General features: G+C 46.5%; 1 protein-coding gene across 2 annotated transcripts; it reads right to left on the bottom strand.

The window, feature by feature from the left end:
• Window positions 1-105: 105 nt before the first annotated feature.
• On the bottom strand, window positions 106-13,366 carry LOC110538534 (xylosyltransferase 2). Of its 2 annotated transcripts, XM_021625418.3 has the most exons (11): window positions 13,196-13,366; window positions 8,237-8,768; window positions 7,518-7,693; window positions 6,236-6,438; window positions 5,489-5,569; window positions 4,533-4,749; window positions 4,070-4,246; window positions 3,680-3,936; window positions 3,259-3,454; window positions 2,649-2,982; window positions 106-2,389 (listed from the first exon to the last, which is right to left on the bottom strand). In XM_021625418.3, exons 1-11 carry the CDS (start codon window positions 13,325-13,327, stop codon window positions 2,061-2,063), a joined length of 2,634 nt encoding a protein of 877 aa, XP_021481093.2. In that variant the 5' UTR covers window positions 13,328-13,366; the 3' UTR covers window positions 106-2,060. The 2 variants fall into 2 exon arrangements, with proteins under 2 accessions (XP_021481093.2, XP_090049835.1); XM_090193709.1 differs by lacking the exon at window positions 8,237-8,768 and having other exon boundaries at window positions 13,196-13,344.
• Between the last annotated feature and the right edge of the window lie 1,317 nt (window positions 13,367-14,683).

Here is a 14,683-nt window from a genome sequence, read left to right as displayed (position 1 = left end):
CTCTGCTATTCTTTCTGTTAAATGGAAGCTTCACTGAAGCAAGTGTGCAAGGGAAACAAGGTCACTTGTAAACTCAGTGGCAGAAACTGAAAAAAACAATAAAAGTAGGAGTTTCAGCCAGTTTAGTTTTAAAACATTACAATTAAAAACAAAAAAGGGTATAGGGTAGGGTTTCCGAATTTTCTAAAAAGGAAATAAGTGCACGTCTTGAAGCTATTCTCCCATTATAAACAGTTCATAATAACAAAGTAAAGGCAGCTTCGATTTCTTAACCAGACCGTGAAATAGTCATGTTGACCCCTCTTGGACGGGAGTTTCATTGTTGTAGAAATGCTTATGGACAACCAGTAACATTAAAGTGGTAGGTAGATGACAGAAGACTCTTCACTTTGTTGGCATACAGAGCATAGACCACATGGACAGTACTGCACTGCATATACACTGATACAGAAGAGGCAGCTAGCCCAGAGCCATGTACTTAGAGAGTTGGGCCAACGAGGTTTCTGCATTATAACGTATTTGCATGACTGTCTAGTATTAGAACAATAGTCAATATTCTAAAAATTTGCCTAACTCTAAATATATGGCTCTAGCTAGGCCTATATAGCATAACTGTGACTAGACCCATTGAGAAGTGATGTGGTCCACTGTGAATGATGATGCCACACTGGAGAGGCAGGCCACTGTAGCCTAGAATATTACCTACATCAGTTAGGCACTTCCTCTGACACACAAAACCCCCGGTGGCATTGCTTTGCAGTGATCATGGACAACAAAGACATTTCACATCTCAATGTTCAAGAAACAAACAAAAATGTAAAACATGATAATGTCACAGTAAACAGAACTCATGAGAGAAGAGGACTCTCTCCCAACTTTAACTTGTCTCCCAGCTGGTAACTCAGAACATTATTATTCTTCCTCCTCCAGGTGAGCTAGCTGGGTCAGATATGTGATAGTGACGCCGCAACGTTCTAGCAGCACTTTTATACAAAAGACATGTAAGTAAGTGAAGAGGATGCCATGTCACCATTGTGACGACCTCCACCTTGACCTTTTAAGCTCCTAATCCTCCTCGTTGTCATTCTCCAACTACTGATCGACCCTGTCCTGTGTAACCTTAGTCTTACAGTAAAGTGCACTTCCCCCCCCATCTGCTGTTCTGATAATGCTTGAAAATAAGCACGAAGATACTAGTCCAGAGGACCCACTGCCCTCTGACAACAATACAACACAGCATTTAGCCACTGTCAAAATGTTGGCCACTGCTTTAAATTCCTTAAAGCAGAAGAAAACTGTGCATTGAACAGAGTTCAAACATGTGCGGGTGGGGTTCTCCTCTTTCCAAAGTTCTACCCAGACAGACCCTGAATGAAGACATATGCAGTCGGATAACATAACAGAAATTGTCCATGTAACGAGAAATGACGTTCAAACACAAAAAAACCTTTGTCTTGCAGTCTTCATGTGCAAATTTCCAGCACGCATCTCCTCTGAAAAGGGCATGTAGCCTCTAAACTGGGAGCATAGCCACTCCTCAGCTTATGTAGAGAGAAGCCGTGTCTATATATGTGCCTTATGAGTTAGCCTTAGAGACCAGAACCCTCTCCCCTCTTCTCAGGGCTTACATATCCTCCCCTCTTCTCAGGGCTCACATATCCTCCCCTCTTCTCAGGGCTCACATATCCTCCCCTCTTCTCAGGGCTCACATATCCTCCCCTCTTCTCAGGGCTCACATATCCTCCCCTCTTCTCAGGGCTCACATATCCTCCCCTCTTCTCAGGGCTCACATATCCTCCCCTCTTCTCAGGGCTCACATATCCTCCCCTCTTCTCAGGGCTCACATATCCTCCCCTCTTCTCAGGGCTCACATATCCTCCCCTCTTCTCAGGGCTCACATATCCCCCCCTCTTCTCAGGGCTCACATATCCTCCCCTCTTCTCAGGGCTCACATCCTTCTCTCTCTTCTCAGGGCTCACACATCCTTCTCTCTCTTCTCAGGGCTCACATATAATCCCCTCTCCCTCTACTGTAGTCCAGCATGCCTCCTGTCCGGGGGGCTACCTGATTCGGCCATCACCTTTGACAGGGCCAAGTTCTGACTTAGGGTCTGGGGCGAGGGAGCTCCAGGTGGACTTGGTACAGGGGCCCAGGGAAGGGCAGGGGCCCGGGGAAGGCAGGGTGGAGCACAGATCCCCGGTCACCCAGAAGGCCCCCACAGTGCGGTCCACCCAGGCTTCCAGGGGTTTGCCCACCAGCTGGGCCCTCTGCTGGGCCTCCTGCAGGGCGGGCTCCTGTGGGGGCAGCTTCAGAACAGATCTCAGCTGCTGGAAGCCCTGCTCCAGGTACAGGTTGCCTGGTGGCCCCGCGTGCAGCCAGCTGTCCTCCTCTGGATCAGGTAGGGTGGCAGAGAGAGGAGGAAAGGGATGGAGAGAGGACTGTTAGGGATCAGTTCGCAACATCCTCATCTGATACATAAATACATACTGAGAGTCTTCCAGTGACTTGAATACAGAGGCTGAATGGCTGCACTGAATCAAACAGAACACCAAAGGGGCAAACTACCCTGAACTACACTCCCCTTGGAATCACTTCACTTTCTGGTAAAAAAGTAATGAACTACCAGACCCTCAAACCACCAGGCTCACCTTGGCGTAGTGGTTCTCGTCCTTTGAAGGCCAGGGGCATGACGAGGAAGCGAGCCTCGGCCACGCGCTCCCAAAGCCTCAGCACCCTGACTGTCCAGGCCCCGGGGCGTAGCGGCCGCTGTAGCGGGGGCTTGTACTGCGTGTACTCTGCGTCCACATCCACACCGATGTCATAAGACGCCGCCACCGTCTGGGCGGGGTCGATCCACACAATGGTGGCAGTGAGGTTGGGCCCCCGAACCCACTTCTGTACCGCCACCGGCTCGTCCAGCGGCCCGATCACACCGCCAAAGTTCCGGAAGATTCTCTCCTTGGGGTCCCACTCTGTGCCCACCTGAGGGGGAAACATAAGCACAGAAATTTCACATCAATGTGGTAGGGTAGTCTTGTATCCTTGTTGTCCTATTGGTATTCTAACCTGCTCTTTTGTATCCAACATCTAGTCTACAGTATGTACTGGTATTTCATCATCAAACTAGCTCCACAAACTTGTTCACCCGTAGTCTCAGCCCTTGTCATACACCACTATCTAAACTGCAACAGCCTTGACTGTACACAATACCCATAGAAATACAGATAGATAGAAATATGTATCTCAGGTCCCACCCACCTCCAGGTTCTTGAGCCTCTCAAACTCCCTGAGGTTGTTCTCCAGCTGCATGGTGGCCTGAGGCACGGCCCACACCTCCACCGTTTCCCTGACCCTTGACCCCACTTTCTGCACCTCCTGACGTACCAAGTAGCCCTGGAAACGCTCGTCGTAGAAATAGAGGTGCACCGACACCGGGTAGCCTATTGGCTCATACCTGCACAAAAGGAGAAAGAGATATTTGAATAGACATGAGATGTGAGATGGTCAAATAAATTGAGATATCCTTTTAGTGTGTACATCAATAATTAAACCCAGACTTAAGTTGTCCTTCTTTTGAAGAAATCAATCTATTGAGTCTCAACTAGTCTAAGTAATAGTGAAATCTTCCAGTCTGAATCTACCATTTGGAAGAATTGTAGTATTCAGGGCAGGGCCTCACCTGCAGGTCTCCAGGCTGGTCTGGCTGCTATCCAGGCTCTTGAGGCCCAGGCGGAAAAAGGAAGAGTAGGCCGTGAGGGCCACGTCACTGAGGGAGCCCACCCCGTCCGCCAGCTCAAACAGGCTCTCCCAGTAGGCCTTGATGGCCACTGTCCCTGGGGCGTAGTGTCCATACAGGTGGGTGTCCAGGATGTCTATGGCCTCTTGGTTCACCGTGGACTCAAACTTTCGGGCAAAGAACGTGGGCCGGGTCAGTTGCTGTTTGGGAATGAACACATGAGAATCAAGGTTAAATATTACACTTGTTGACTGAGGAGGAGTGCAGCAGTTAAGGACACTCAATTTGAAGTCTCATGATAGGTACAACAGTGCCCTCTGCTGGCTGGCTGACCTGTATCCTGACGAGGTCCTGTGGTTTGAAGTCGTTGGGAGAGCAGCCGCACCAGTCCACTATGTGTTTGTACTGGCACTTACAGCCCAGCTTCCTGTTCCAGTTGGTAACACGCAGGTTGTTGTCCACCAGAGAGTCACACATGTGACTGTTCCCCAGCACTGTGTGGAAGAAGGACTGGAACAAAGAGGGATTATATTCATATTTCAAACACCGGGATGTGACATTACTGGAAATAGAATTGCAACATTTCATCATCTCCACAGGGATTCCTGAAAATCAATACTTTTGACTCTAGTGTACAACATTCAATATTAAGATATGACCTCAACCAACCCACTTTAACTGGCAGCTAAACTCTCCGTGACCCCCTCTTCAGTCTAGCACCTCTACTGCCCAGAGAGGCTGTGACTTAAGCAGTCACATTGTCATCTTCACCATCGTCATTTTCCCTGTCCATTACCTCAGCGGGGAGCAGGGCGTAGGTGTAGAACTGTTTCAGGCCCGCCACCAGCTCATCCTGGGAGTTGATGACATACTCTACGAAGCGCCTGGTGAGGGAGAACCAGTCAGAGCCCCCAGACACCTCCAGGCCCTCTGGGATGGTCCGCTCACCCAGCCGCCACATGTGGTTGTCACACTCATGGAACAGCCGGTCCAGACCCTGCTTCTTTATGAACCTGGAGGTCATAGCCAGTGTTTGTTTCAGCAACAACTATGACAGAAGATATTCATTAACAAACTATTTTTCCTTCTTATCTGTTTTGTCCAATCATAAATATGCATGCCTTTACATAATATAATGCAATCTTCTCATTGGTCTTTCAGTTGCGCATTCTGATTAAGCTGATCAGCCTGGCTCTCCCACACACACAGCTACCAGGCGGCCACTTCAATCTAGAATTTTAAACTGATAACTAAAATTAGGAAGGATGAAATTACTCAAATTGGTCATTTTAGTAATAGTTAAAGCTATTTTAGTCAAAGGGCTAAATCTAAAATAGCTGCCAAAATTAACACAGCACAGGGAAGGACAGTGATTAAGAGTTACTCATTTATCTAACCACTATTTTACAAGTTCATTGACAACCTGTTGCCTTGTTTCCAAACTTCCGCAATAATAACTGATCTTAAATAGTTTGTCAGAGAGCTGTCCTTGACTATATGGGAAGTAAACATCAAACAGAAGCTTTACAAAATAATAATTCCTTTAATTTTCCCTTCCAACATCTTAGTCCTGTCCTCCAATATGAAAGCTTAACCATTACATCATCCTGAGTGAAGCTAAGCTCAATGAGAAGAGCAGTGGAGGAAAATCTCATCCGATGTGAGCAGTGTCAGACACTAACAGTGAGAGCCAAGTGTGTCAGACAGACTGACGAGGCTGTGAGTCAGAGGTTTCCTAACTAAGCTCCCTACCTCGCGTTCTCCCGCCCATGTGACTTGAGGAAGTTCTGGTCTCTGTGCTGTGACAGAAAAGCCACCAGTTCATCGTTGGTCCTGCCGGAAGGCAATAGGCCGGGGAGAAGACAGAAAGAAAGGAGTGAAGGAAAGAAGAGAGGATTAGGTTGGGAATAAAACGCTGACTGGAGCGTGGCGCGAGGAGCAGAGAAGGGGGGACGATGACTTTCCATGGGTGGAATTAGCCACTGCCGGCAGGATTTGGGAGGCAGTGGCGGCTCCTCTGTGTGCATTTATTCCCCCCTTTAAACCCTGGGATGGTTCAGGAGGATTGGCCACTGCTCTGGAAGCAGCTCAGAAGGGCCTCAGAAATCCACCCCAGAACTGATTGACAAGAAAGAGACGATTTAGGAGTCTGTCTCTGTGCATCAGTGACCAAAACAGTCCATGACAGCATGGGCTTTCATCTAGAAGGAACCGTGGCTCTCCTTTATCTTGTAGCTATAGGAGTCAAAGTCACTGCAGGTCAACGGAATATTTTTTTTTTATTTATTTTTTTTTTATTTTTTAAATCGCAGAGTGACGTGAAACCAAAAAGCTCCAGCACAGATTAAAAACTACAAATCCAGAGCATGTTTCTTCTAAACAGACTGAGTTGTGTGGTAGGAGGAATACAGTCTTCATTACACACATGCCAATTAACCATCAAACATTAAACAATAGTTTCAAAGCTCATCATATGACAGTGGTGTTGTGGTCACTGACCTGGTGGGGAAGTCAGTGGCACTGAGGTTGATGAAGAAGTCCCAATTCCAGTCCAGCATGGAGAGCAGGTCCTGCATGCTGTGCAGGTAGGCCTTCAGCAGGCTGGCACCGCCCCAGATGGTCACCATGCGCCAGGGCGTGGCACGCACATTGGGGTACTGCTGGGCGATCTGCTGCACCTCCCGATGCAGGTAGTTGGAACGCTGGGGGGGGGGGGGGGACACACACAGAACGTTTACATGCACAGTAATAATCTGATATTAAATTGATTATGGCAGTTGGCCGATTATGCATTAGTCACGTAATCGCCTTACTTATTGGCATACGGTCAAAATCAAAGTAGGCATACACCGATTAGAACACCTGGTTTTCTGATCAATCTCTCAAATTATTAGGACATGTAAACACCTTAAGGTAACAATCTGCCTACTGCCATAATCAGTTTCATATTGAAATATTAGTGTGCATGTAAACATACTCATTAAATCAAAAACATGCATGTGCATAGAAATCTCCTGGTATGAAATAGCTTTAGGTTCTTCTGGCATCAGGACATGAAGAAAGAATAAGAAGAACTCAGCTAAGAGGCTACTTCCAAACCGCAAAGAAGAGGATTAATCACTCAGAGGGAACGATGGATGGGGGCGGACTGCAGCAGGGTTGGTGACAAACAGGCCTGAGAGATCAGATTCTTGCATTGAGAAGAGGAGCAGGTAGAAAGTACTGTGACAGGACCCAGCTCCAGGCTAATACAGGGAGAGAGTGGCCTGCTCTGCTGGTACAGAGACAGAGAGGCAGAGCGAGAGAGACAGAGAGCGAGAGGAGGGCTGCCTGGTGGAAGGACTCTAGAACAGCCTGACCTGCTTTCCATCCTGTCCCATCCCTCAAGGCGCCTGCCTACCAGTCCCAGTGAGAGGAGCGATAAGGTGGTGGGCCTTTAGCGTCTAGCGTAGTCTCGACAGTGGGAGCCCATTGACTCCTCATTTATCAGTGCTTTCCCTTCCCTACTGCAGTGTTAAACTGTTGCTCCGAGCTCTATGGCTCTGCAGCTGTGTAGACAGCCACCTCTTAAAGCTCCCACACAGTAACCAGACAAACCCCTCTATCCTGTCTAATCCTCCAAACACTTCCTTACTTGAGGGTTATTTTAGACTCTACTACACACGAAAAACAGTGACCTTATCAAGCATGCACGAGTCAACGTTTTTTATCGGATGTTGTTATTCAAGATTAAATCCTTCTTGAAGCCATCACAGTAGTGTGTACGTCTGCCAGTAGTTACCTTGTCCACGTGGATGTAGTAGAAGTGGTCTCGGTGGTATATGGCTTTGATGAGGCGTTTGAGCTGCCTGATGGCCCGGCCGTGGACCACCAGGACGAAGGCCACCCTGACCGGGTTCTCCACCTTGGACGGGTCATTGTCCAGCTCATCAGCTGTCTGGACCGGGCTGGAAAAACCTGGCAGGAGGACACCATTTTTTAAATGTAACCTTTATTTAACTAGGTAAGTCAGTTAAGAACAAATTCTTATTTACAATGACGGCCTCCACCGGCCAAACCCGGACAACGCTGGGCCAATTGTGCGCCACCCTATGGGACTCCCAATCATGGCCGTTTGTGATATAGCCTGGATACAGCCACAACACAGGATGAGAGAGAGGATCATGGGAATGAGTCTCTGGATAAAGATTCTTTGGATGATACACATGGGACTGATTAACTGTCCAATAATGGAAAATATATAGTCCTCAAACCCCTGCGTTATAGGTGGATGGGGGGGTTGAGGACATCTTTTTACATTAAAACAAGAAATGGGACTGCAAATGAAATATTCATGCACAAATTTAGTCTTGGGAGGCACTTCAAGACACAAATAAAAAATGTACCAGGGAGAAAAAATATCCCATAGATCAGTAAGAGTCTGCAGTGTGTGGTCTGTTTGGTTGTGCTGCTAGTCTCTGATCTCTAGAGGAATGATGGCTAGGTAGGGGTGTGTCTCACCGTGCAGCGGGCAGAACTGAGGCAGTGCCCTTGGCATGAGCTGCCCGGCCTGATGCTGGCACACAATGTTGGCGATCTCCTGCCGGCACTGCCGCGAGCCTGCGCGGTGCAGGGCCGACAGGGCGTCCTTGCCCATGATGTCACACTTGGGCACAAAGTTGCTGCTGGGGGCTTGGGGCGCCCCCTCCACGCTGCCCGGTTCCCCTGGCATGGCTGGAGGGGGTAGTCTGGCCGCCCCCTCCCCTCCGCCCCGGGTATCAGTGAAGTTACGGCTACTGGAGGGGTCATGGGGGGGAACGCCATCAACTGCTACACCCTGGCCCAGGGGCATCTTCACCCTGATGGTGTGCTTCCCCCGGTGCTTGGTGCCCCTCTGGAGGGCGCTGGCAGCCGTGGCCCCCGTCCTCTCCAGCCTGCTGTTCCATCGGGCCCCGCTCCTCCCAGACAAGGCGTTCTGTCTCTCCCAGGCCACTGCCTCCCTTTTGGGGTCCTGGCTGTTGTGGTCAGGTAGCTTGGACCGCCGCGTTTTCCTCTGGGGAGGGGGGTGGGGGGGGGAGAGTTATCACAGAGAAGATTCTCATTCTCCTTTCCTGCCGATACACTACACAACATACTGGGACCAATCAAATTACTAGGAATAGTGTTTGTGAAATGAGGAGATGATTCACCATCTAAAAACGAACAAAACAACAAGTCGACATCAGAGCAGGAGCACCAGAGGCGAGATGTGTTTAGAGTGCGTGTCGTTTCTTCTCTGGGTTATTTTTAGCCTCTGCCTTTTGTTGAAGTAATCAGGGAAAGACAGAGTTCAGAAAAGGCACAACATACAGATGGGTAATGAAGGCAGTGAAACCGCAGTGATCTCAAAAAAACACTCAGTCAGACCCTGGGCACAGTACAGAGCACACAGCGCATGCATGGACTGTACACATTCAGTCACACCACATGAAATTGGACATATGGTCACATCTACAATGAGAGTCCTTATCAGACCACTAAGGGGAGTGTGTGTGTGTGTGTGTGTGTGTGTCAGACAAAGAAGTTCTCTGATGTGTAATTAGTGAGACTTGTAAATGGGCAACGACAGGCAGGCAGGGGAGCTGCCACACTCTGAGCTGCCCAATAAGATCAGTCGGCCAGGGGCCAAGTGGCCTTATCAGCAGCCCCCCCTGCAGCCCCAGGAGCGCTCAGCGCTGCCCACTTCGCCACCCAGCCCTGAGCCCCTGCCACTACAACTGCACAGTGCACAGCAATGGCCCTTCACCATCACTAGGACCAGGGCTACCTGGGGAGGAGGGGATGTAGTAGGTGGGGATGTATGTATGCGGGATGTGTGTGTGTGTTTTGGGTGGTGGGCAGGGACATTCATTTAGAGCAACTCTAGCAAATCACAACACAAAAAAACATCATGACTCTTCTTGCTTTAAGGGTGTTTCTGGTGGTTAGTGGAGATAAACAGGGGGGGGGGGGGGACTGCTCACCAGACTCTTATTGGAATGCAAAAAAAAATGGGGCCTCCACAAATGGATGTGTCGAAAGAATCAAACCCCCAGCTATTTTCACTTCTGGCAGGAAAAGATCACAGCTTATTGGAATTGTACAGAAAGGCCCCCAAAATATGCACCCGGAGAGTGGATAGAAAAACAGGGAGTGGGCCGTGCGTTTCCTGTCCCTGTCAGACGGCATGGCCCAGGGCCCTCGCCACACGCCGCTGGCACAGACACAGACCAGAGCAGACTGTGGGAACAGAGGCTATGGCCTGGGACAGACAGCACAGGGAGCTAGACCAGTGCCAATCAGCCAGACCAGTGCCAGTCAGCAGCCAATCCAAACAACACAGCTACTGATCACTCAGTGGACCACAAATGGTGTTCCAGTTTTTTTTTTTTAACATTTGTCGACAATGATATTACAGCCCAGACCCATTGAATGTGTTTTGCGTCATGGAGTCTACTGAAAAGCATCACATTGGGCCAAAAAAAAGAGTTGAGTTTGGAGAGAAAAGTCCATATTTTAAAAGACTGTTACTCTACTGGTGATTCACTGGTTCAAAACTGCTACCAAATTGTAAGTGGATTTATCTGGGCAATGTTATGTTATATTGAAGAAAACCACAGCGATTTCAATTAAACTTTTCCCTATTTTGCATACTTTTTAATTAACGCCCTCACGTCAGAAATACTTCGACCCAAAGGCGGGTTTTCTTTTCTTTTTTTCGTTCTAATTAGTTGAAGCCATATCACTGCCATCACCATGTGAGGAGAGCGGACCAGCACGCCCCAGCAGCTCTTTATGAAGTCACTGACTGGGGACGACTGAACTGAGTGTGCGGTTTTCTTCACTTCTTCTCAAGTCATTTTCTGTAGGGGCTATAATAGGATGCATGTGGTTGTGTTCAAACATGCAGAGCAAGCAGCCAGCTTCTGATTAGAGCAGATGTGAGTTACATTGAGGCCACTGAGCAGAGAGGGATTCAGTCCAATCACTCAGCCCTACATAGAGTTGGAGCCTATACCCACTCACTCAAAAAAGGGAGGGCCACTGCCATTGTGTTAAATAATTGTTTTCCCATTTCAGTCATTTAGCAAACACTCTTATCCAGGGGGACTTACAGTAGCGGGTGCATACATTTTTCATACTGTTCCCCCAATCACGTTTCAAGCGCCATGCTCTACCAACTGAGCCACATGGGAACTGTAAAAATGCCTCCTCCTGCCTCCCTATTACCTAATTTATCACATGATTTACCTAACAAAAAAGTATGTCAGCAGTAGGTATAAGGTTCAAAATTATGTTAAACCATTGGGCAGTGGGGGCGTATACATGTGCCTTTGTTTAGGCTGGCTGACTAAGGACTGAAGTGATAGCAAGAGCTGGATGCATCCTCATGGAATGAACATGGAGAGTAACATGATTTAAAGCAATCTACTAGAGGTCACAATGGGAACATCCAGCTCTCAGAGGGATCTCATGTCATGTCACATTTCCTGTTTATACTGTGTCCGTCCAAAGGGAAATGCATTCATTGCATCTTGATTCAGACAGATTATGTAATGTTTCTACTGGTCCAAGTACTAACATCTTCTTGATTTTGAAAAAGGACGAAACATAGAAACACAATAAGCAGAGAATGGCTAATAGGGGGTTTGCTCCATGAAATAACAGATTTAAACCATCACCAGTGAAACACAGAGTCCAGAGAGTCCCAGAGCAAACCTACCCACCCTATGCAGAGTACCTCTTCTGGGGCCCTCAGATGCTCTCTCTCCCTCCAGGTATGCACAGCTCAGTGAAACAGCTCTATGTGACCACCCGAGCCACAGGCTGTTCACCACACTACCATCCAGCACGAGGTCAGAACAGGTGCATCAAAGCTGGGACCGAGAGACTGAAAAACAGCTTCTATCTCAAGGCCATCAGACTGTTAAATAGCAATCACTAGCCGGTTACCACCAGGTTATTCAACCCTGCACCTTAGAGGCTGCTGCCCTACATACATACACATGGAATCACTGGTCACTTTAATAATGTTTACATACTGTTTTACTCATTTCATATGTATATATTGTATTCTACTGTATTTTAGTCAATGCCATTCCGACATTGCTCGTCCTAATATTTATATATTTCTTAATTCCATTATTTTAGATGTGTGAATTGTTAGATACTACTGCACTGTTGGAGCTAGGAACACAAGCATTTCACTACACCCGCAATAACATCTGCTGAATATGTTTATGTGACCAATAACATTTGATTTGATCAGTCTGGAGGGTTACGCACACACGTAACACAAGTCACATCATGAAAGGCAGAGCGGGACATTAGAATCTTTCAGCACACATTCCTGAAGCAGAATCTGTATCAATACCTTAAATGATAACTAAATGCAAGCCCCCGGGGCTAAATCTGTTGCCAGCTCACAATGACTTTATTTGAAGAAGAAATGGGAGGTTCCACGCCACTGCCTCTAGGGTAGTGTTCCAGGTGTGCATGTGAGATTGGAGAGCCAAGATTCCCAAGGATACGTATGCTACAGGTCGGTTCAGATGCTCTACTTCAATGTGCTTTAGAAAATAGACCAAATTGGCTAAATGTGTTGTTTACCTAGAAATAGTTCAGGTGTAGTTTTATACTTGGAAAATATACCAGTCAATTACTATGCTTATATCAAGACCAATAAATTGTGAATCAAACTAAGAGAGTAAATTACTAAGATGACTATGGTATGCAAAAGACCCATGAGCCAACTCAGATAACTTGGTCCAAGGATGATAAGTAAAGATGAAGGGAAGCCTGACCGCACATTCCATACGCTCGCTCCAACTCCTTGCATGTCATAAATGTACATTATACTGGCTAGTCTTGACACCTACTTTGAATAATCACCGAATCTATTAACCCAGTTGGCAAGCCCGATAATCAACTTCGCCATGTATTTCCGTTCTCTTCATCACTACAAGACACAGTCACACAATACTAATTGAAGTGACAGTCGCAGAACCAATCAACATTCATCCAAGGACATGCCAAGTCACAACATAATGAAATGAGAGCCTAAACAATGCGACCTGTTTTTAAATATTTGCTTGCTAGCTGGTTGGCAGATTACAGTTTACAACACAATGACCTCATACACAAGTTCTTATGAGTACACTCGGGAAACGTCTAACCTGAATTCTGGAGACAGGTTGGCCAAAGAAATGGTTCACTAGTCTGGTGTGGTTTATCTAGCGAATTGGTTTAAATGTGCAATTCTAGCTATAATAAGCTTACTATGAACTAGCATTGGTTAACTACAGCATCTTTACTGTAGTTAGCTACAGAGTACTAGAAAAAGCTAGCTAACGTTTACGTTAGCATAGTACTGTACGCTAGCTTGCTAACTACCGCTACCAGCTTTACAGAGACCAAACATTATTTTAACCAGCTAAACAAAGTCAAATTAAGCTTTCTTACCTCCGCCTCGCCCTCTTCGAGACTTCTCAGACTCCATACTACTAGCCCTTGAATCAGAAGAATCGTTAACGCGGCGGCAATCGCTAGTTTATATCGTCGGAGGAGCTTCTGCACTCTGACGCTGGCCACCATTTTTCCAATTCTAGTTTACTTGAGCGTTTGCTAGGGGAGGAGAGAAGCAAGTCTGAGCAACGCGCACGTAACGTCATAGACTTGCATTTCCTCAGGTTAGAAGTTGTAGGCAGGCTACTGATTGCACAATTTTGGTTTAATTCTGAGTTTAAGTCTTATACAATACGTTTGATTATGGTTTAAAATCATTGTTTGTTTTTTTTCTTTCAAGAATGTTATAGGTTTACAGCTATATAGTTCTATAGAACATGTGTCATTTATATGATGAACATAATCAAAGACCCTGTGTGAAAAAGAACAAATACAATTAAAGTCTATCATTAGTAATAACATTGCATTGAATGTATTTAAATGTTAATACAAAATGCTATTTGCGTGTTCCTAATTACATATAAGGATGAAAAGTGCGGCCCTTTCTACAAACGTTTTGTCAATCCTCTTATGGTTTATTCGATTATGAGCTAGTATGATAATTATGGATCCTTTTAAAAATATAATGATAATCAGATTCTATAATTTTGCTCTAGCTTGTAGCAGCTCAGTGCCATATCTTTAGCTACAGTGCCTTCGGAAAGTATTCAGAAACCTTGACTTTTTCCACATTTTGTTACATTTTAGCCTTATTCTAAAATGGATTAAATAAACATGTTCCTCAGCAAACTACACACAATACCCCATAATGACGAAGCGAAAACAGGTTTAGACATTTATGCAAATGTATTAAAAATAAAAAACTGAAATATCTTATTTACATAAGTATTCAGACCCTTTGCTATGAGACTCGAAATTGAGCACAGTGCATCCTGTTTCCATTGATCATCCTTGAGATGTTTCTACAACTTGATTGGAGTCCACTTGTGGTAAATTTAATTGATTGGACATGATTTGGAAAGGCACACACCCGTCTATATAAAGGTCCCACAATTGACAGTGCATGTCAGAGCAAAAACCAAGCCATAAGGTCGAAGGAATTGTCCGTAGACCTCCGAGACAGGATTTTGTCAAGGCACAGATCTGGGGAAGGGTACCAAAAAATGATGCAGCATTGAAGGTCCCCAAAAGCACAGTGGCCTCCATCATTCTTAAATGGAAGAAGTTTGGAACCACTAAGACTCTTCCTAGAGCTGGCCGCCCAAACTGAGCAATCGGGGGTGAAGGGCCTTGGTCAGGGGAGTGACCAAGAAACCGCTGGTCACTCTGACAGAGCTCTAGAGTTCCTCTGTGCAGATGGGAGAACCTTCCAGAAGGACAACCATCTCTGCAGCACATGACAGCCCGCTTGGAGTTTGCCAAAAGGCACCTAAAGCCTCTCAGACCATGAGAAACAAGATTCTATGGTCTGATGAAACCAAGATT

The sequence above is a fragment of the Oncorhynchus mykiss genome, chromosome 12 (assembly GCF_057628025.1).
Source record: "Oncorhynchus mykiss isolate SJ-2025 chromosome 12, ASM5762802v1, whole genome shotgun sequence".
NCBI classification, from domain to species: domain Eukaryota; kingdom Metazoa; phylum Chordata; class Actinopteri; order Salmoniformes; family Salmonidae; genus Oncorhynchus; species Oncorhynchus mykiss.
Note: the sequence above shows the minus strand (reverse complement) of the source record. Positions and strands in the feature narration are given on the sequence as shown.